Source organism: Budorcas taxicolor, chromosome X (genome assembly GCF_023091745.1).
Source record: "Budorcas taxicolor isolate Tak-1 chromosome X, Takin1.1, whole genome shotgun sequence".
NCBI classification, from domain to species: Eukaryota; Metazoa; Chordata; class Mammalia; order Artiodactyla; family Bovidae; genus Budorcas; species Budorcas taxicolor.
In genome coordinates this window covers 35,942,359-35,965,963 of record NC_068935.1, presented here as the reverse complement: position 1 = coordinate 35,965,963, position 23,605 = coordinate 35,942,359, and the positions used below count along the sequence as shown (strand labels likewise).

The 23,605-nt window shown below is 44.7% G+C and overlaps 1 protein-coding gene across 1 annotated transcript in view; it reads left to right on the top strand.

Annotated features, from left to right (window-relative positions):
- Window positions 1–6,214: 6,214 nt before the first annotated feature.
- Window positions 6,215–23,605, top strand: part of GRIA3 (glutamate ionotropic receptor AMPA type subunit 3) — a 301,606-nt gene continuing 284,215 nt past the window's right edge. The window contains exons 1-2 of the mRNA XM_052662894.1: window positions 6,215–6,323; window positions 7,487–7,645. Coding sequence (XP_052518854.1) covers window positions 6,215–6,323; window positions 7,487–7,645 — 268 coding nt within the window. The remainder of the gene's footprint in view (window positions 6,324–7,486; window positions 7,646–23,605) is intronic.

Below are 23,605 nucleotides of genomic sequence, written 5' to 3'. Positions count from 1 at the left end.
TGAAAGAGGAGAGTGAAAAAAGCTGGCTTAAAACTCAACATTCAAAAAACTAAGACCATGGCATCTGGTCGCATCACTTCATGGTAAATAGAAGGGGAAAAATTGGAAATAGTGGCAGATCTTATTTTCTCGGGCTCCAAAATCATTGCAGACAGGGACTGCAGCCATGAAATTAAAAATCACTTGCTCCTTGGAAGGAAAACTATGACAAACCGAAAGAGCAAATTAAAAAGCAAAGATATTATTTTGTCAACAAAGGTCCATCTAGTTAAAGCTATGGTTTTTCCAGTAGTCATATATAGATGTGAGAGTTGGACTATAAAGAAAACTGAATGCCGAAGAATTGATGCTTTTCAACTGCGGTGTTGGAGAAGATTCTTGAGAGTCCCTTGGACTGCAAGGAGATCCAATTAGTCCATCCTAAAGGAAATCAGTCCTGACTATTCTTTGGAAGGACTGATGCTGAAGCTGAAACTCCAACACTTTGGCCAACTACAAAGAGCTGACTCATTTGAAAAGATCCTGATGCTGGGAAAGATTGAAGGCGGGGGGAGCAGGGGATGACAGAGGATGAGATGGTTGGATGGCATCACTGACTCAATGGACATGGGTCTGAGTAAACTCCAGGCGTTGGTGATGGACAGGGAGGCCTGGCGTGCTGCAGTCCATGGGGTCGCAAAGAGTCGTACACAACTGAGTGACTGAACTGAACTGAAAGGAAATCAACCTTGAATATTCATTGGGAGGACTGATGCTGAAGCTCCAATACTTTGGCAACCTAATGGGAAGATCCCACTTATTGGGAAAGACCCTGATGCTGGGAAAGATTGAGGGCAGGAGGAAAAGGGGGCGACAGAGGATGAGATGGTTGGATGGCATCAGGGACTCAATGAACATGAGTTTGAACAGACTCCGGGAGATGATGAAAGACAGGGAAGCCTGGCATGCTGCTGTCCATGGGGTCGCAGAGTCGGACATAACTTAGCTACTGAACAAGGAACAACATAGAATCATAGGACCTTAGAAATCATGTTGTTCTATCTTCTCTTTTTAGAAGCATGGCATTGAATCTAGGACAAGGGAAGTATCAATACTTTGTTTCAGACATTTAAACACCTTCCTCTATACTGCCATGGGTAACTGGTACTTACTGTTTTCACAGCACTTATCCTGTTAGATTGCCATTCCCAATGAACACATCTGCTCCTCTCTGAACTTGAAATTCACTGAAAGCAGAAACTGTCTTGCTTCCTTAAATTCTCGGTGCCTAGCAGAGCCTGTCATATAGCAGGTGGTCAAACGTTTGTTGAAGAAATCAAAGTTTCAAGTCAAACAGTGAGAAAATCATCTTTCTATTAGGCAAGGGATATAGCATCTTGGTTTCATTAACTTTATAAAGGGTAGAACAGTTTCCTTCTAAGGAATCAGAATGATTTGCATCATTATTTTTATTTGAAAAGTATCCAGTTAGTAAGTATGAAGTTTAATGTACGATATAGACTCCATCTCCAAATTCCGCTAGCTGATATTTCTTTTTGCTTACCCAAATGCCCCATCCCAATTTTGAAACAGAAATCGCAACAGGGAAGTATTATTTATTTTCACTTTTGCTTTTTCTTTTTTTTTTTTTTTTTAGTTTAAATATTCACCTGCAGCTTATTTTCGTTTTTCTAAATAGACATCCACATCTGTAAACAATTGGACTTTTGTTTCAGTCCCAGCCCCCAATTCCTTATAACTTTTGTGTTCTCACATATTGGCTAAAACTGCCATTGTTCTTTGTTGTTGCTGAGTCACTAAGTTGTGTCTGACCCTTTTGGGACCCCATGGACTGTAGTAGCCTAGCAAAATCCTCTGTCTTTGGGATTTCCCAAGCAAGAATACTAGAGTGGGTTGCCATTTCCTTCTCCACTATTTTCATTTTTGTATTATAAATTTTGCATTCCCTGGTGGCTCAGAGGTTAAAGCATCTGCCTGCAATGCAGGAGACCTGGGTTCAATCCCTGGGTCAGGAAGATCTCCAGGAGAAGGAAATGGCAACCCACTCCAGTATTCTTGCCTGGAGAATCCCATGGACGGAGGAGCCTGGTGGGCTACAGTCCACGGGGTCGCAGAGTCGGACACGACTGAGGGACTTCACTTTCTTTATATTTCTTTATATTATAAATTTTAGAACTTCACGTTTCGTTTGCTGCTCCAACATCCCCCAAATCAGGCCATGAGCCCCCTGCCAGGGGACCAGGTGTGTCAGTGTGCTAAGGCTTGCTCTCCCTTGACTGTCACCTAATGTCCTTAAAATACACCAGTGAATTCCCTTGTGCTTATACATTTGTTGTTGTCCAGTTGCTCAGTCGTGTCCGACTCTTTGTGACCCCACGGACTGCAGCATACTGGGCTGCTTGTATATTCTGAACCCCAATCAATGTACTTTGCCCTGGGCCTCTGTTCTGGTCTCCATCTCATCTCCCCCACTTGCTTGGTTGAGCCCATTCCTTGGGTACCCCACAATGTGGTCCTCTTGTATGGCATATTGACAGTTTCCCTAGGACCTGTGAGGATAATAATCTCTGTTTTCCTGTGCCTTTCCTTTGTCCCCTCTTGTGACTGCACCTGACTGACTATGTCACGAAAGAATACAGAACAGCCTCTCAATAAGCACTGCAATGAATTATTTTCTTGCTGCTTAAACTGCATCATAGAGCTCATTTAAAAGTGCAGTCTTGGGTCCTGAGACTAGCAGGTCATCTTGAGTGGAGAAGGGATACCTCTTAACCACAGAGGGAGAGCTGGTTTGGGGGCTTTGTTGTCAACTTCTGGTGGCTATGATGCTGCTAGTACAGTCTCTAGCTCCTCATTGGAAAACCAGAGATGAAGTTCAAATAGGGTCTCACTGCTTTCTTGGATAGGGATCAATTGCAAAAGAATTCACACATATTAAGCAGGTTTTTCCACCAACAGCAATATGCCTAGTGTGCCACTGTGTCCCTGCTGGCTCAGATGGGACTAGTCCAATTCTGCCAACAGCTGCCACTGACAGTGAAAAGTTGAAAGAGTGGCAGCAGATGAAAGAGAGGAGAAAAGGTAGTGGAGAGGGGAGACTGAACATGGAAGGGATGGGTGCCATTTACAGAGATGAATTCAATGGAGAACTTTCAAGTGCAGAGGCACTGAGATGCCTTTCTTCCTCTCATCTTTCCTTTCTGACCCATCCCATTACTCTTCCAGCCAAATGACTAAAGATGGCCACAATTCTCTTCATCCACTGATACCCAGTGTCAGCCAAGCAGGGCTGGGGACCTGGAGGCCTTCAGGAGTGAAGTGAGGTGTGCTGAAAGCTGCCCCCAACCCCACCTCTGTCCAAAATATGTTGTCTATCCACCTGAAACCAACCTGAAACTCCTCATCAGAGTTATTTCTTTGGCCAAAGCATTGAAGGCTCCTATTAAAATGCAACTATGTTATCTAAAAGGAGGAACATATAGTGCCTGGCACAGAGTAAAGGTTCTCTAAATGTGTCATTTTTAATATTAAATTGCCACTGCCTGCCATTAGAACCTTAGTACAGATGCATCTACCAGATTCTGTCCTGTCTCCTAGGGCTCTGGAGGAACTACAACAGGAAGACTGATGTGGAACACTGGCAAATATTGGGTAGCTGAGTCTGAGGTTTGGGGGATGGTAGAGAAAGAGCAGGCTGATTGCATGAGGTACTTTGGGGGAGAAAATGGCACTATCAAAAGATGAGAAAGAGGGAAGAGAGTTTGGAAATTAACATTTATTGATTTCTTTGAGTCAGGCACTGAATTAGATCCACTTAATCCACTATCTTATTCAATCTACAACCACTCTATCAGGAAAGAAATATTTCTATTTCCATTTTGCAGGTGAAAGTCTGAACTGGGGTTCAGATTAAGAAAGTCACTCAAGGTCACACAATGCCTCTATATGATGGAATATAGATTTGAACCTGAACCTGTCTCCTAAGTCCATGTCCCTGAACCATGCTATCTCTCGCTCCACATTTGTCAAGGGGTAATAAACCTAGCCTCTGCTACCCTTTTGTCCTAATATCCCAGCCACCTGCAAATTTAGGCTTCTATGACTCCCAGGTTTCTCCCTTACTGTTTGCATGGACCATCCAAATGGAGACAATAGATTTCCATGGGTGGTGGGGTAGGAAGATATTCTACATTATCAGAATGGGTAGACATTTGGGAAGAGCCTAGAACTATTTTTCTGGTTGCTCAAGGGTTTGAAAACTTTCTGTTCTGGGCTCCAATATATGTTACATCAAACCCAAAGTTCTGGCGTGATCAGTGTGCCAGTTGGGGCCCTGTGGCCCTGCCTTAGTATCCTCTGCCCCATGCGTACCACTTTGCTGCAGGCTGGCAGGAAGTTCCATTTTCCACGTACGCCAGGAGAAGAGGATATGAAAAAAAAAGAACAGCTGTTGTGGGGAGAGACAAAATCCGGCCCTTCCCCAGTAGCTGGGGTAGGTGTGAAAGACTCCGGAGATAAGGAGGCTTCTTTTTTCTCACCACTGGAGAAAGGGGCAATGGAGAGGCAGCTACAGCCTAAGAGGTTTATTTGTCCAAGGGATGTTGTGGAGGGGACCACCCCCAACAGAGATCCAGACTGCACTGCCTACTTCCAAGGTTCTTTCTTATTGCCATTGCCTTCTCCAATGCATGAAAGTGAAAAGTGAAAGTGAAGTGGACCCCATGGACTGCAGCCTACCAGGCTCTGCGGCCCATGGGATTTTCCAGGCAAGAGTACTAGAGTGGGGTGTCATTGCCTTCTCTGAGACAAGAGGAGTAGGGGGAAATTGATGGCCTCTGGGGTCATCGCTCAGGGGCCTAGGATACTATGCAAAAAGGCAAGACAGAGGGAGCAAGGCAGTTAGGGGCAGTTTCCTCCAACCTTAACTTCCAATCCCTGTGTGTGTGTTAGTCACTCAGCCGTGTCCGACTCTGTGCGAACCCATGGACTGTAGCCAACCAGGCTCCTCCAGTCCATGGAATGCTCCTAGCCACCATAACCCAACTCATTCCTACACCTCTCTCCTCCTTCACTGTTGGGACTGAAAGTCCGTTTCATTAACCTTTTAGTCACCACCTCCGCACACAGACTTTCTACGTCCTCCTCCCAAGCAGTCAGCCCCGTGCTGCCCAGCACCACCGTCTCCCCCCTCTGCCGTAGGCCCGGCTCTGCGCTTGGGTCCAGAGAGGTACTCGCTTCCCAGAGCTGTCAGGTTGGGGGGTGGTTGGGGGGCTCTTCACTCCTCGGATCTCCGCTGTTAAAACTGAGCGGCATGGCCCAGGCATGCGCAGCATCTTCGGGCGCATTGTGATGGGAACTGCTTCTCCGAATCTCTACAGAGACTCCAGAGTAACCACTCACCGCCCCCCCGCAAGACCCCTCTGCTTTAAGCCAGACGCACAAACGCACAAACAATACAGCTTTTTTCTTCTTTTCTTTAAAAAGCTGGCTGCAGCTTGAAAGGCTGGCCCACGTGAGGACTGGTGTATTTCTATCGATTCCATCTCCCATGTTGACAAACGCCAGCACCGAGGCTTTGCAGTCCGCGGCTGCAGTTTGCAGTGGAGCTAAGCGGTGTGCGGCTTTAATTCCACGTCAGATCAACTTTGATCAATATCCCCCTACCGGCCCAATTGGAAGAGCCCAATTCGCCACCGCTGAGCCTCTTCTCTCTTTCCTTCTTTTTTTCCCTCTTTAGACCCACCATCTTCTGGGGGAGAAAAGTCTCAGATTTTAATTTCTCTCTCTCTCTCTCTTTTGTTTCTTTGGGGGATTTATTGGTTTGTTTTCTGGTGTTTTATCTTTTTCATTTTTGTTTTCTGTTTTTATTCTCTCTCTTTCTGTCTGTCTTAGCAATAGGGAGGGAGATCGCTTTGGCGAACCGAGCTTGCAGCCAATGAACCCGCCTTCCAGATTGGTGTGAAGACAGAAGTGAGGTGGGGGGCGGGGAGGGGGTGTGAGAGAGCCTGGGAGCGAGAGGGGGAGCGTGAGAGAGAGAGAGAAGAGAGGAGGTGGTGGAGGAGGAGGACTAGTGTGGGGTGGAAAGGAAGAGTGAGCTAGAGCAAGTTGAGGGGAGGGGGTGAAAGAGCCGGCGAATTCTTTTTCTTTTTCTATTATTATTTTGACGACTCCCGAGTTGCGCCCATGCTCTTGTCAGCTTCGTTCTAGGCGTAGCATGGCCAGGCAGAAGAAAATGGGGCAAAGCGTGCTCCGGGCGGTCTTCTTTTTAGTCCTGGGGCTTTTGGGTCATTCTCACGGAGGATTCCCCAACACCATCAGCATAGGTAAGCGTGAGCCAGCCTGCCGGTCGGTCCCGGCTCTCCGGCACCGAGCCCGCTGCCCTGGCACGGCTACCGGGTCCCTGTCCTGCATGGCCTGGGAAGGGACTGGGGATGGGGATCGGGCAGGAATCTCACGGGTCTGAACCCCAGAAAGCTGGCTGGTCTGGGGAGCATCGGGAACCGGAGAGGTGGTCTCCTGGGGCTGGGGCTTGGGGGTAGGCTGCCGGGTTTTCCGAGCTGAGCGGAGCCGGGGACGCCTGCAAGAGGCTGGGAGGCTGCAACCCGGCGCAGAGTCGCGGCTTTTCGGCTCGCTGCCCCGGACTTTGCCATGGCGTGCGTGCCGCCGCTGCAAGTTGTCCCAGGGTGATGCCGCCTGTCTGGCTGCGCCAGGGCGCGTAACCCGGTCCAGGGCGCCCCGTCCCGCTTCTCCGGGTCCCGAGAGACCGGCTACTGCTAGGGGAGGTGGAAACCCACTCTGCATCCCCGAGACCCGGGCAGCCACCGAGGTCGGTGGCGGATGGGATAGAGGCAGGGGTGAGACTAGGAGCTGAGCCAGCGAGCGGCGAAGTCACGCAGCCCACGAATTCATGAATTGCCGCTGTGTCTGTCTGGAGTCCGGCTCTCGGGCGCTGGGAGGGAGTTCTCTCGGCTTCTGCCTGTATTTACTAGTCAAGAAGTTCGAATTGTTGCCAATTACAGAACCCAGCCCCTATATTGTCACGGGGTGGAGGGGGCTGTGGGGAACAGGATAGAGTAGCAGGGGGAAATGAAATTGTTTTTCTCTCCAACCTTTCCCTTTGCGCCAGTAAAGGATGAACCAGCTTGTGGAGATGGGAGGTATGAGGGAAGAGGGGACAGGAAGCTACCGCCTGAGAAAGAACCAAGTCCCACTCTTGATTCCATCGTCCGACCCCCAGAGCAGGCTCCTCTGCCCTCTTTCCCCATGCCCCCTTTTCCCCAGCGTCTCCTCTGACTCTGAAGGAAAACTAGGTTTCTCTTGGCCAAAATTTGAGTTCGCAAGAGTCATCAAAGACACACAGGTTGAAAATCAAAATCGTCGTGCACCCGGGTACCACTGAGAGGGTATCGTCCATCTGTAGTGCTCCCCAATTTCTAACTCCTCGGGGGGAGGACACAAGCCAAATCTCAGTTCCCTTTGCTTCTAGGTGGACTTTTCATGAGAAATACGGTGCAGGAGCACAGTGCTTTCCGCTTTGCTGTGCAGTTATACAACACCAACCAGAACACCACCGAGAAGCCCTTCCATTTGAATTACCACGTAGATCACTTGGATTCTTCCAATAGTTTTTCTGTGACTAATGCTTGTAAGTAGATCTGCTTTTCCTCCTTGTGGGACCTGGGGACCTCATTTGCATTTCGCTTATGGGACTTGGGGTCTGCACTCCGTGCTGGAGGAGGGCTGATTGCCCCAGTAGACGTTCAAGAGGCTCGAGTCAATTCAGGTTTCAGGCGACATAAATGAACGCCAGAGGATCCTGCTGAGGGAGGGACTTAAGGCTGTACACAAAACTCTGTCGTGAATAATGTTTGATGCAAAACTTTCATTTTCCTCCCTGCTAAACTGGCGCTCCCTCCCCCGCCACCCCCTCCCCTTTCTTTTCCTTTGGCTGGGGGGAAAAAAAAGGAAAAAACAGCATAGTTGTTCATGGAAATTTTTTCTGATGGGATTAAAGAAAGAAGCCTCTTGATTGAGTCAATTCAGGGTGTACATTACTTGACTGTTAAAGCTAGCACCTGGCTGTGAGAACGAGCTGAATTTGACAGTCGCTATGTAGGAGCCAAATATGAGAAATTCTGCAAACAAGTGACCTTGAGGGACAGATCAGGCTGGGTTCCCTGGTTTCTTTCTGTCCTAGAATATCACCTTTCTTACCAAGAGAGCTCTGATAGGAACTGATAAGACTGCAAACTGATTACAAGTGATGAACACCTGGCAAACTGACGGGAAGGGAGAAAGTGCTCAGAGGACTCCCTGGAAAAAGGTACCTCTGTTCTGTCTCCCCTAGTGGTGTTTGCTCCCTGCCCCCATGGTTAAGGACAACACAGTTCTTAACTTAGAAGAAAAAGTGGAAGGGGGAGGTTGCAGCAGGAAACTGGATATCAAAAGGGAGCAATTTCATCAGCCCCGAAACAGCTTCTGAAACAGCTAGTTGTGCCCTGTGATTGTCCCCGTGGAAAGGGGACATTTTAAGAAGTAAAGCCACAGGAACCCAGATGACTAATAGCCTGTTGGACACAGGTTTTTCTGGAATGTTTTATGAGAAAGACTGATCATTCTTCATCTAAGCTTATTTCATGAAAAGTTTTCACACATCAATGAAGGTGATGATGGCATAAATGTGTTTTGCTGTTATGGCTGCTGTATTTGGGAAGTTTTGACTTTTGATTTTCTTTCAGGGGAGAAATTTTATATTTGGCTGCGTAAAACTTTGTATATGACACTCTTCAAATGCTTCTGCCTCAAAGGATATGTGATTTCCAAAAACTGTTGACAGGGTCTCCAAGGCCATGGGTTCCTTGGATTTGAATACTTAGGTCAAGGGGATGGAGGTGAAGTACTTTGCAAGAAATGGTGACAGTTATCAGCTTTAAGAAAATTTTCTCTGAAGGTACAGATCCTTATAAGAACATGTTCTGAGATACTCTGTATTTGACATTCTTTGGCTTTCTGACATTGACAAAAATAGGAGCTTATTAATTCCAGCTAAGTGTGAAAGTTACAAAATGTCTGTCTATACTTTGCATCTTATTTTGGTAATCCCAGCCTGTCTTCTGTAGCACACTTACAACACACATCTGACAGTTAATCCTGCAGCACTGTGATCTTGTCTAGAGGCTGAATTTCAAACGCAGCTTCCTAAGTATCAATTAGAAGAGATTCAAAACCAAATACATGAAACTACCCAGATTTATTACTATTAATAATGAATAACATTTATTTCAACTCACTTTAGTGCCTTTCCACTGATGAGGACTGAGATAAAGAGTGCTAACTGACTCCTCAGGAATGACTGATTTCTAAGGGTTTGGGTCTTGTTTTTTTATGGGCAAATCAGATTGGCACTCGCCAGCCCAGGGCCATCAGAACCCTACTCAAGGAGCATTCAGGAAATAATCCTTGCTGTGTGAAAGGTTCTCAGGTTTGAGACATCCATATTGGGTGTCGAGTTGCCTTAATGCCTTATCTCTCAGAGCAATAAAGGAACAACCATGAAAGGAAAAGAAATTGATCAGAAGCCCCTACCCTAAGTCCACAGCACTTCAGCTTCTAAGTTTACAAGACTAGGTTATGGATGGGGGCTTGAAAGTGTGGGATAAAGGGTGTGGCTCACTGGGCAACAGGAAAGACGAAACAGAAAGGTGACCTTGCCCTTCGTCATGCCAAGTCCACATGTATGCACACACTGACTCACACAGGAGACATTTCCAGAAACCAGTGATGTGTACCCAGCTGCCTGTTGCACACTCAGACTTTACAGCTTAGAAGACAGAGGAGGAAAACTCATCATCTCTGGTCCCCAAAACAGTCCTCTTTGAATGTCACAATCACTGAATGGGAGCCAGATCTCAAAACTGTCTCCGACGGATAGTCTCTGAATGCAGAACACAATCGTTTCAAGGGGCCAGGGAAGTCCTGTAGGTGGATCTCATTTCTTGCCCTGGCCTTTTTCTTTTGGAATTGAAGATCACATGACACAGACGTTGGCACACAATACTAGTTTGGCACTAGAAACTGGCAGGTGATCCTGGTTCCGTTCTTATAATTGATTGCACTATGGCGCAGAGACCAAAAACAAAAAAAAACAAAAACCCTGGATCTCTGGCCTGCCCCTCCTTGGAGATCTAGGGAGAATTTGAGAAAACCCCAGATGAGTCCAAATCTGGTCGCCCATCTCTCCTATCTGATTCAGTATGGAATAGAATGGCAAAAATTAAAGACATTTCCCCCTCTTTCTATTCAGAATTCCTTGTTTCAGCTTCCCCTAACACTAGAATTGATTTCTTTCCATGATCTTTCCTGCACCCTCAATCTTAGGGCAGGCACACACTTTTGAGGACACAGGTATTATGCAGGTAAACAAATATGCCAAAAATAAACAAATGGTAATGCCTCCTGTATATGTCCCTGCTCTCCCTCCACATCCCCTCCTCCAATGTATTCAAAGAGTTTCCTTGCAATGAATCCCAGGCATCAGTTATTTGAAGACTCTTCTTCATCAGCAACCTTTTTTTTTTTTTTTTTTTGCACAACTTCCAAGAGGTTTGCTTAAGACAGACTCCAACTTCATTTCGCTTCTTAGGAGGCCAATAAAAGCATCGCTGGCTTTGAAAGGTGGTTCATTTGGGATCTCAGCTCAGAGGTGAATTGAAGTTTATCGAAGAGATTCATCTGATTTGGAGCACATGTTCTTATTTCACAGGGATTAACTGAGTTTGCTGCCTTCCTTTTCAATTTGGCCAGGTAGCCCCAGAAAGAAGGACGGTGTGAATAGTATGATTCCAGGACACGTGCCTTCAGGCACACACAGGTACCCCTACACACATAGTCAGTATTCATGAAAAGAGATGTACGCACATGCTTTACATTGTACACACATCTGTTCTTTCAAAACCAGATTTGATCATCATAAGGCTTTGGGGGACTGTGGCAGCACCCAGGGACCGCCAGGTCCCCTTGGGGTGGCTTGCTTGCCCTGGTTCCTCAGGAAATGCCTCCGATTCCCTTGAAGTCTCCTCCTGCGTCTTGCTGCTGTGCACTTGTAGTGTACTCCACACTACATCGCCCCAGCCTCTGCAGTGTCAGCTCATTAGCACACAGATCTCATATTCCCTCTCCGCACTGTCATTGCAAAAATTGCTGTTGTACACCTTTACAGCCAACAAATGTGCTTGTGGATTACGCACTGTTTGCAAGAGGAAAGGAAAAGGCAAATGTAACCTTAAAGGTTATTCACCACAGAATTGTGCTCTTAACGCACTTGGCTTAAATAAAAATCTGTTGATGGAGGCGCAGTAGTGATGGTGGGACTGAGAGTGGGACTTAGGAGTGCAGGCTCTAATGGAGCCCCAGGCAAAATCCCTTTGGCTGGTGAAATGTACCTCATCAGCTGCAAATTTGTGTTCCATTAATTTTTTTCAAGCCATTTGAAATATACCTGCTAACTGAGAGCATGCTCCTTTTTAACTGAGCGCGTTTTGCTACCAAGTTAAGTGTCCTTAGCCGAGACAGGTTTTTGTCTCTTGCCCACAGAGTCACAATCTAATTATCTCATTATTCTAATTGCCAGGTTCTATTTAACTGTTTAAGTCCATCTGGGAAAGAAATGTCTCTCCTGATCCTATTCTCTGCTCTTGGCTGGGTGTTGTTTGGTTTCCACTTTACACATCATCTTTGGAAGCAGGGTGAAGACCCATCATATCCTGGCACCTGCTTTCAAACAGATCTTGGCACACTAACCAGTGTCAGTTGCTTCAGCTTCACCTCCCACCCCCAACTCCCCCATCTTTGCACTTTAACAGCTCTCCCCTCTGTCTGCTGGCTGGTCTTTCATAAGCTCACTGGAGCACGAAGAGGTCGCCAGTCAAAGATTTAAGTCACCTTCTCACAAGCTTTATTATGTTTTTTCTTTTTTCTTTAATCTATTTTTTACATGGCGAGGAGGGAGGAAGGTGATGCTGTTCATTTGGGCCATAAAAACAGCCGGCAATCAGCGGGCTGTAAAGATGAGCCTCCAGCAAAATGTATGACCGCCCCTAGAAGGCAACTTCCGCTTGATCTACTAAGTGGAAGGGTCTGGGGGCAAGGAAGAAACAAAACTTCTTTGTTCTCCATCTATGACCACTGCGAAAAGAGCCATGGTTTTTCTTCCTTTCAGCAGTTTTAACTTTTTTTCCTTAAAATGAAACTAGTTTCTCACATCCGCCACTTCTGCCTCTATCAGAAGTCTGTTTCTGTCATTCTGCCTTTTTCTCGATACTCATCAAGACTCCATGAGAATAGCGGGGGCTGGCTGAGATTGTTACTGTATTTTTTCTAACTCCTGGTATTTTTTAAAATTTCATTATTATGGGTAGTCAGCGGTGATTGGCTGGTTTCAGTTTAACAGATGGAAAAATAAATGAAGCTTCTGAGGCACCATTATTAATCTTCCTTTGTGGATAAGAGATTTGTTATTTTTATATAATTGGCTAAGGGATTAAAAGACAGCATGCATTTTTAGAGAGGGCCAGAATTTAAGAAGGTAGAATTCATACCTTCACAGGGAGGTGGGGGGATACCTATGCTAATTCTGATGATTCCACTTTGAACTTCTTAGACTGAGACCACAAATATATTTGAAAGACCTTTCAAAAAACTTTCCATCTTCTCTGAAGGTCAGGAAAATTATTTGCATACTTTACCTGGCCCATTAAAAAAAAGTCAAGTTTTGACTTTGTTCCTTTGGTGCTTTGACTTTGATGCTTTGGGTCTAATTAGATAACATGTCCACAGGAGGGTGCAATTAAAACCCTAGGTGGGGGCTCCGGGTACTTTTCAGCAGGAGCGTGGGAGTTGTGCAGACACAAAAGGAAGTCCCTCCAGGCTTTGGAAATATCTGAGAGCTGACAGATAGCCTCAGCCTGTCTGTGGGGTGAGCCTTGAGCCAGGGCAGCAGCCCCTGAAAGGGGTCGGTACTTGGCAGAAGTTCCACATGGACGGAATTTGTCCTCTTCTCACTTCTTCCTCTTCTCTTGCCATTATTTTCTCCTCATGCTCCACCTGCCCAGCCAAGGCCCTTTCACTGGTGTCCCACTGGCCCCTGAGTCAGAGATCTGACCCACCATACCAGGGATTGTTTCCTACTCTAGACTTTTCCAGTCCACATGCTCCTTCTCTAACCAGAAGATCTCTGTCCTTGGTCCTACTCCTACTTTGAGGGTGACAGCTTTCTATCTAATTTAAGAATCGAGCTGAGAGTGGCTCATACAGGGTTAATATACCTAACTGGGGAGTGCTTGCTCTAAAACCAGAGACAATGGGAAACCAGAATGCCTCAATTCCAAGGAAAGCCACTCAAACAGGAGTGTTTCTGGACATGAGGTGCAGAGCAGCTGTTCACTCTATCCAAACCAGAGATCAGCTGCCCCTGGTCAGGGAAGACCTCTACAGGCCAAAGTCAAATCCAAAAAAAGGGGATATGTGTATATGTACTGCTGATTCACTTTGCTGTACAGCAGGAACTAATACAACATTTTAAAACAACTATACGCCAATAAAAAATTATATATAGAAAATAGCTTCCTACATGTGGTAGGTTTGGTGTAAGTTCACCCAAGGCATAGGGGAGGTGCAGCTTCACCATGTTGAACTTAAATGTCTTTGTGGTCATTTGGGAAGCAGCAAAAGGTCATAGGGACTCAGTTTCTTCCTAAAGAAGACCGTATATGCAGCTTTTCGTATCTTAATCATGCCTCAGTAAAGTAGTTCTTAGAAAATGTCAACTTTTTAGATGTACTACCTAAAGAGAGGCGGCTGCAGAGTCTGAAGGTGCTTACGTGGGCCCTGGCAGGGGATGCACTGGCAGGGAAGGGAGGCCATAGGAGGGGAGAAAGGTGCTGAGGAAGCTGGTCTCAGACTGAAAGCTCTCTTTCCCTGGGGTGGCATGCAGAATGTAGTGATTACGAGGCAGCATCTAACTCGAGAGGGACTTGGAAGCCTAGGTGACCAGTGTCTCCTCCCCACCCCCTCCAATTCTCCCTTCTTTTTTCTCAAGTGTACACTCTGGTTCCCCCCAACACACACACAATGGAAAGAAGCAGAATACTCTGTTCTGGATTTCTGGTTGAGCAATAGTCAGAGAAGTGCAGTAAGTCCCCTACATATGAATGAGCTCTGTTCTGAGAATACATTGGTAAGCCATTTGTTTATCAGTCCAACAAAGTTAGCCTAGGTACCTCACTCACACAACCAGCTATTCAGTACTGTAGCGTAATAGGTTTATAATACTTTTCACACAAAGAATATGTAGAAAACAAACAAAAAATAAAGAAAACACTTTTAAACCTACAGTACGGTATCCTGAAAAGTACAACAGTAGCAACTGCATCACAGCTGCTTTTGCACTTGCTTCCAGACATCCTGGACTTGAAATAAGGATATTCTACTACTGTACTCTACACAGTAAAGTACACAAAAGCACAACCACTTGTGGAGTGTACATACATGTGACAATGTACACCAGACACATGAACTAACACGTGATTGGCCATGCGAACATACGTTCACACCTTTGAAATTTCACAACGTGAAGGTTCATATGGAGATACTTTACTGTGTTTACTGCCCTCTGTCTGGACTTCCCTTCTCCTCAGTTGCTAACTGCCATTTACTTCTTTAGCACTTGTCATCAATGTGACCATCTGTACTTATTTAGAAGGGGTGTGGGGATAAGAATGAGGAAAGGAGACACAGCTGGTCATGACCCTTGACTCCATGGGGCACAGTTCAGTCTAGAACAGCACTTCTCACCTTTCATGTGCGTAGCAGACACCTGGGATCTTGTCAAAATGAAGATTCTGATTCAATAGATCTTCAGTGTCCAAGAATCTCCATTTCTAGCAAGCTCCCAGGTGATGCCAATACTGCTGGTACTCAAACCACATTTTGCAGGGAGACTGTGCTCACCAAAGAAAAAGGCTCCCCCAAACAAGCTCTTACCCACATGACTTTCAAAGAAAACTTTATAAGAGACACATTTGGCTCATTCTGACTCGCGGATGTCCCTATCATACTCTTAACCACCCTGTGTTCATTTCAGCCATGTCTGTAGATGTCTGATGAGAGCCTCTATTTAAGAGTTGCTTTTCATAGGGCTTTGGAATGGAGACTGGAAGGCATGCTGAGGGGGGAGGTAGCTCATGAGCCAGGCTGACAGTAACTTGGCTTCTTGCCACACCCCAAAGTGTCCCTTTTAGAAACAACCTGCCCAAGAGAGCAAAGGTTGGCATGCAGTTCCAACTGCCTCTCCACTTTGCTTCTTGAGGTCAAGGCATGCCAGAAGCGGGCACGTAGCATCTGCTCCTCAGCTGTCCGACTTTCCTTCAACAGGGTTAGAAATATGAAGTACAACACAACCCAAGTTCTGTCTGCTTCCCTAAGGGCCTGAAAAATTGACTCCATTTTCAAGGCTGGTGCCAGGCACTCATTGTGAGCTAGAGGGGAGGGTGGGGAAGTGATGTCACTTTCTAACATATGTGAGCTGACGAGTGCTCCAGGGAAGTCATTAAAAGCTTATCCAGTGTCACTTGAGGACTATCAAATAGCACCCTATCACCCCCCAGTATTGCCCCCCAACAGTCTGCCATTAGTCTGAAATCCCACCAGTTCACTTATTTCTGTTACTGCACTGAAAACCTGTGCTAAAATGCAAGCATGCCATCTCTGGTAGGGAATGCGTTAAATCCTTATCAGCCATTACTATTTTGACAGTAATTCTTTGTTCAGATTACTACCTGTTACCTTGCAGGATCCTCAGAGGAGGTTTGCAAAGACAGGTAAGTGACCCCAAAACAAGGGACCTGCCCGAGAGAGTGGGGTGCCCAGTGCATGGTGGTCATTCGGGGGCAGTGGGAGACTCTGAGAGATGAGCAAGAGTTACTCAAATACACTCCACCTAGTTTGCAACATGTGACCTTCTCCATAGATCAAAATCTGGTCCTTTATTAACTAAAATTTGAATTGTTTCTGACCCTCCAAATCACACCTTTCTGGTGGTAGTGGTCTGCTGCTGCTTCCGTGCATGGTCGTTTCTTGCAATAGATAACCCCAATCTCTGGGATCCCTGTAATTACTGTGAGACATTTTCAGAAGGACAATCAGTTTGTGATGAAGGGTGGTGAGGATTTTTTTTTTTAACGTGTAAAAATGTTGCAATCAAAAATAGTCCTGTTTCAGTCATCTATGATTGACTGATCTACCTTGCCAAGTATACATTACAATCAGGGCCCTCATCCTTGCTGCTGCCCAGAAAGGAATTGGCTACCAATAATAGATGAGACCTGAAGAGATCAGGACCCAGTCCACAGAGGAATCATTGTGTGGATGTTGGTGTGGGTTTCTGTGTGGATGAACACTTCGGTAAATTTAAGGTAGAAAGGCCACTAACATCCACAGTTAGCCAGAACCTGTTATATATTCACATTCTTATATCTTATTGCCGTTTCCAAGACTACTTGTTGGTGAGTTTAAAACAGTATTTCTTGAATTGGCCCACTTGCAGCAGAATCACCAGAGATGCTTGTTAAACATATGAATTCCCAGGTCACACTTCAGACATATTGAATCACAAAATAAAGATAGGCCTTCTTAACAAACTCTATGGGCAATTCTAATGCACACGAGACTTCAGAATCACTGGTTTCATTAGCCCTGGTAGTGTGAACAGAGATACGTGGATTCATATTGAATACTTGTTGAGCATCCCTTAATCTCCAGGCATTGACCAGGCACTTTCTACACATGTTACTTTCGTAAGTGAGGTGCTGTTGGCCCATGCAAGCATTAGTGAGTTGGGCTCTGAGCTTGGCAAATCAAGACTTGAAAGAGCTAAGAGACTCACCTCAGGTCACAGTGTCTGAGGTAAACAAATCAAGCAAAAATGTTCTTTGAGATGGTAAGCAGGGACAAGAAAATGATTTGCCTTGACAGTGCTTCTTTCCTTCTTGGCTAATGATTGGTCTTTAGCCATGCTGTAAGCTAGGTGGCATGGCAGTGCCAATCCATTTGTTAAAATGATGCACTGCAACCAGTTTATATAGCACTCATTGTGCCATCCTTGCTAGCAAGAAACTTAATACTAGGGTTGAAATAATAATAATAACTCCCATTCCTTGGACCCATGCCACATGAAAAACATTGCACTAAGCATGGTACATGTCTTATCTCATGGAATCATCATAGCATTGCTAGAAAGGAGCTACTCTCATCCCCATTTTATAAAAGAGGACTCAGAGGTGGTTATATGCAACCAGCTCAAGGGCATGTGCATGCCCAGTTGCTCATTGTGTCCAACTCCTTGCAACCGCATGAACTGTAGCCTGCCAGACTCCTCTGTCCATGGGATTATCTTGGCAGGAATACTGGAGTGGATTGCCATTTCCTCCTCTAGGGGATCTTTCCAATTCAGGGATCAAACCCACATCTCTTGAGTCTCCTGCATTGGCTGGCACTCTTTTTTTAACCACTGCACCACCTGGGAAGCTCAAGGTCACATAGTTGGCTAATTAGTGGAGTCAGGCTTCTACCTGAGATCTTCCTGTCTCTAGAGGTGGGACTCAGTGTCAACTGGGGTTGAAATCACAGATGATGATGAGCCAGGTGGATCACATAAACGTGGAACTTGGGCTTGGTATAGAAGGGTGGGTGGGGCCTGTGGCCATCTGGAGAGTTCATGTCACTTCTGGAATACATTCAAATCCAATATGAGACAAGCAAAACATCTGTGACAGGACTTGGGGTAGGAAGAGGTGGAAGGTATGAGTTCCAGACCGCTGCACTACGCTATCCACCTCCCTCTACCAACTGAGTTACTGGCTGAGGGAAGCTCTATTAACTGACAGTCATAATGAATGGGGGGAAAAAAGAGAAAAATGTCTTCTTGGTAAAAATCCTCTTGACTTTTTCTTCATTGTGTTCCATCAAGGTACCTCAATATGGCAGAACTTCCCCTCCTTTGTCTTTTTGGCCCTACATGCATACACTGTATATCCAGTAGCGGCTTTTCATGGTTGAGTGCCAGCTCAACTCTGACTAATCTTCTCCCAGGCAATGCTGAGGCCTGCAGCAAGGTCAGAACGCTGGCACAGTCATTAACAAGTGCTCAGCAGGCCAAAAGAGATACTTCCAGGCAGTGCTATAGGAGAGACAGCTTAGACTCTGGTACATGCAAATTCTACAAATGGGAGGCTGCTGGGTCAAGTAAGTTTCTATCAACATTCACCTAGGGTAGGAGCTCCCCATACATCCCAAGACAGAGGTTCACCAACTTTAGACAAGAGTCCAAAATAGAGATGTATAGTTAGTTGCTTGGAGTTGTAAACTGACGTAAAGCCAATCATTGGTCACTCACAATCCTTAGGTATATTTCACTGGATACCAGTAGCCAGTCATTGTTAGAGTGAGGGCTATAGGTCTTTTCCCCATAACCTCACTAGCAGGTATAAAAGTAAACCTTATCTAAAATTCTTTTTCTCATGAAAATAATGTCAAGCAGGCACAAAAATGATTAGATAGCCTGTTCTGTCCTGTCGGCTCAGTCAAGTACAACACCCTTTCCTTCTAGGTGCACCAACAACACCTCACACAAAGGTTCAGTTGAGGCAGACAAAACAATACCCTAGTGGCCGGATGAAGCTAACCAAGAATCCTCATTGGTGGCTGCCCACACGACTATTTACAAAATTAAGCCTAGGGTACTATTCCAAGGGGTAACACTATAGAGCTTGTTAGACACATCTTTCTGCTACTTTGGGAACATCTCTACCATATTTCTAGCCAACCCACATGTGTTAAACACCACTGATTTCACCAATGAGAAATTTAATGCTAGTTAACAAAGCCTCTGGTGTTCATTAAAGATAAAGATACGTGAAATGCTTGTGAAACCACTTCTTGATTAGAATTATTAAATGCTAGATAACCACTCCTGTACTCTGTAATTCCCGATAAGGGTAACTGACCACCCCAAGGTTGTAGATTCAGACTAAATAACGCACATATATACTACACAACTTATGTTGAAGTCTTATAAAATAAATTACACAAAATATAACATTTGAAATAATATGTTTCTTAGGGCCTTGGGAAGCAGTTAAAGTTGTAGGGGGTTGTGGGTAACAGTGGACTGAGCAATGGAGCAAGGATTAGGAGATGAGTTCCGATCTCAACTCTGCCACCTACTGCCTGGATGACCTTGGACAAGCCACTTCCTTCACTGGTTCTAGTTTTCATCATTTGTAAAATGGGAAGTTTCTTCTGGATGATCTCTGAGGAGGCTGCCATGTTTTACATCCCATCATTCTTGTCCAATTCCTACCAGCTCCATTTCTAGTAACAGTCTCACCTCATTGATTACTGAGGAAAGATCATCCAAAATGAAGCCCCTCAGATTCTACTACATCTAGAAATTTCTCTTCATATTCATCTATTCTCTGTCTTTATAAGACTATGATGAAACTACTGAATCCTTGAAACCAGTAGACAGTGTTTCCAGCCAGTTGTGCTTATCTTTGCTTGCATCCTAGCTCTTCCACTTGCTAACTGTGAAACCTTGGGCCAAGTTACTTACCTTGATTGTGCCTGATTTCACAATAATAAAGTGGGGATAACAATAATCCTCACTTCATAGAGTTACTGAGAGTTTTAAATGAGATAATTCAGAAATACACATAAGGTACTTAGAATTGTGTTTGGCACATATTGGATATTATTATCATCAACATAATCATTAGTTTAAAACCCTTTGAGCTTTTTGTCCTAAAAAGAGAAACCTAGTTTTGAAAAGTTAAATCTCTTGTCACTTTAGGGATCAAATTTCCTTCCTAAGTAGCTGCCCTCTGAGGCTTTCTACAGTTCTCAGCTCTGCTCCAAACCCAAGATTATTTTTTTTTTTTCTGCCAAAAACCCATCATGGCACCCCTTCTAATCACCAGCCCCAAATCATAGCCCTCTACATCTCTCACCCATGCATCCAAATTTGCCCCCCTAGTTTGTCTGTTGTGAGCTACTCAGATATTCTGTGATCAAAAATTCAGAGGTCTATTTTTCTGCATAATTGAAGGACTATGGGTTTAAGAGAAGAGTTAGTCTTCTTTCCCATTATCTTCATCTCTAATTCCATCCACTTCCAATCACACAATCAATCATCCTTTCTGCTCTTTGGTGATATTCCATTATCCAAACAGCACAATAGTAGCCCCCCCTGACTTCTAAAAGGCTCAGGAGGCATCCACAGGTCCTCAGATGGTTGATTTGGGAGAAAACACTTGGGCCAAGCACCCAGGGGACTGACTCTACAATAAGGCCCTGGAGCTTCTCTTAGAAATGGGGTTGCCCATGGAGGGAAGAACAGCAAGGAAGTGCTCAGGGCCTTCTCGGAGGAAGTACCTTCATTTCCTTGGGCATTAGTGAATGAAATTTCTCTGTGGTCCTGGAGTCAAGAGCCCAGGGAACTGAGGGCTGAGGCCCTCCATACCGTCCATTCTTCTCTAAAGCAGACACTGTCCTGGCACATACACATGGCATACATCTTCCCCTAGACTGTCCCATTTCCTGGTGATACTTGGCATTTGACAATCATTTTAGTCTCTTGCCATCCAGATGATGACAACTCAATGGAAACCCACTATGGCACATCTCCGAGTCTAGTCAACCCTTTAACTAAATACCAAGCTCTTACTAGAGTTCAGTCCACCTTGTACAAGAGTTACTAAGAGTGTCCTTTGAGCTCCTGGTTTCTGTCAGTCCCAACTCTTACTGTCCCCAGTTCTTCTCTCTACTGCCTGTAGACATATCTCTAGAATATGAGGACAGGTTGAGAACAATGAAGGAAGCTGAGCTCTCTCCTGGGTAAAGGGAACTGGAACTTCCCAGCTCTTTATACACTCACTCCTAACCCTTGGGTTTGGCACCTAACTCTCTGCAGCAAGGAGTTACCCTTGCCTAGTCGAAGGTTGTTTCTGCGACTTACTTTGGGAGCAACCAAAGGCCCAAGGATGGCTCCTAAATTGGACTGCCTGCCTTTGAATCTTGGCTCTGTCTCTCAGTAGTTGTATGACTTTGGGCAAATGACTTAACCTCTCTAAGCTTCAGTTTCCTCATTTGTGAAATGAAGGTAATTATAATAGTAACTACCCAGGACCCTACTTGGTGGTCCAGTGGTTAAGACTCTGCCCTTCCAATGCAGGGGACATGGGTTCAATTCCTGGTTGGGGAACTAGGATCCCACATGCTAAGTGGCATGGCTAAATAAGTAAATAAGGGTTTGTGTTTTTTTTTTTTTAAATAATAACTACCTTGTAAAGTTGTTGTGAGGCTTAAATGAAATTATCCGTGTAAAATATTTATTGTGATGCCTGCCATATAGTAAGTGTTCAATAAGTAGTAGTTATTATTAACACAGAGTACTGAGGTGTTGAGTAAGTGGAAGAGAGGAATAGAATTAATCAGAACCAAACTATGCAACAGATTTTTCCCATCTTTGGCCACCCCTAAAGCCCTGAAAACTAATTTTTATACCCTCTGTGGATCTGTAGCTGGAACCAGGCCAGATAGGGTCATCTCTGAGTACTCACAGTGCTGCCACAAATATAAAGGATTTGCTTTGGGGGAGAGCAAAGGAGAAAGGAAGAACTGACTAGATGCCCCCCAAATCCAGGGAACACATGCCACTATGTTTAATCATGCCTTTGTTGACTGAAATTGTCTAGAAAGACATGATCTCTTCAATTTTTAAAAATCTGAACAAGATATGCTTGAGATAAAGCAACGTGGATATGCTAACCTTGGTACTTTCTGGCTTGGAGGGAAGTACAACCATTCTCCAAATGTAAAATTCTATTTTCATGCAGTTGAAAGTGGGAGAGTGGAAAAGTAGATCTCAGAATCTTCACTTAGACAAGGAAAAATGTGGGGCCAGTTGAGCTCTCCCAGCCATGATTTTTCTGAATTCTTTTCATTAAGGATGGTGTGTGGATGGTAGTTTAGAACATATCAGTTTGAGTGAATGGATTTTCTTCTTTTGAAGTTGCTTGCCTAAGTCAGGCCAAAAATAGCATAGGAAGAAGATACGGAAAAGGCTAAAAGAGAAATTTTGCTAATGTGATTTTTCAGCATTTCAGTCTTCATTCTCTCCAGAGCAAAGGTTAACTAGCCCATTCCATAAACATGGCCTCACTACAGAGGATCCTGCTGAGGACCACGAAGCAATGCAGTCTTTTCCCTCCCCTCTTCTCTGTATTCTGGCATGATCTACCAGTATGCTCTCTCCAGCAGGCCCAAACCTGGGTGATAACCAAAGCATTGTTTTCCTTTCCTCATCTCACACTGCCCTTGCTCCACCTGCATCACCTCCTCTTCTCATTTCCCATCCAACCCCCCTGCTATGTTGCCTCATGGGATCACTGACTTTTTCCTCTCAGGTGAGGCAACTAAGGAAGAGAGGCTAAATAACTTGACCAAGATCACACAGCCAGTGATTGTGATGCAGGCCTTCTGACTTTTGACCCCTATCTGAGATGTCTTCCCAACATAATCCTTCTTCTTTGAACTTTCACTGCTGCCTCATGACGTTACATACAACAATAATGACAACCCTGTCTTTTTAAAATAGATGGCAGAGAGGAAGAGTAAAGTCCACAGCAAGTGAATTTGAAATGCAGTAAAGCATGAGTTTCAGGGACCACGGTTAATGGTATCTTACATTTAGTGCCTCCATGTTAACATGTCATTTTCCCATCCTCTGATTTACAGTCAGGAATGAGCAAAACAAAGTCTTGAAATCCTGTTATAGATCAGAGACGATTGGAGATAGATCAAGCAGTTCTAGCCCAACTGCTTCATTTGGTGGATGAAGAAGGTGAGGCCAAGAAAGGAGAAGAGATTTGCCAAAGGTGATGTGTCTCCCTGAAGGCAGAAGCAAGATGAGAATCTAGACTACCAGATTCCCAGAGCAGGGTCTTTGCTACCACGTTTTCTAACAGCAGAGTGTTGTACTGAAGTAATACCATGCATTTGATTATGTTACTGTTTACTGGTATCTTTTTTCCCTCTAATTGTTTCATCTATATAAGTCATCAGGTTTTTTAAATGTAGGACATTTTTATGATTATAGAAATTAAAATATAAAATTTATTCATGCTTATTATAAAAAATTTGAAAACATAGAGAAGAAAAATTGTCCAAGTGAAAAAAATCGCCCCAAGTTGGGTTTTACCATATGTACAGATTTTTATCCTGCCTTTTTACTTTATGTTATTCAGGGAACATTTTTCTGGACCTCTTAAATGTTCTTTGAAATTTTGATTTTTTAATGTCTAGAAATTATTATATCACACAGTGTCATTTTATGACATATATATACAATGATTTATATGAGCATCACCCAATTTTATGCATTTAGGTGGATTCCCCATTCACTGAGGTTTGTAATTATGCCTCAACTTCCTGTAATACCTACATCCTAGCACAGGTTTGAACATACAGTATTTAATAAATACTTGCTGACTGA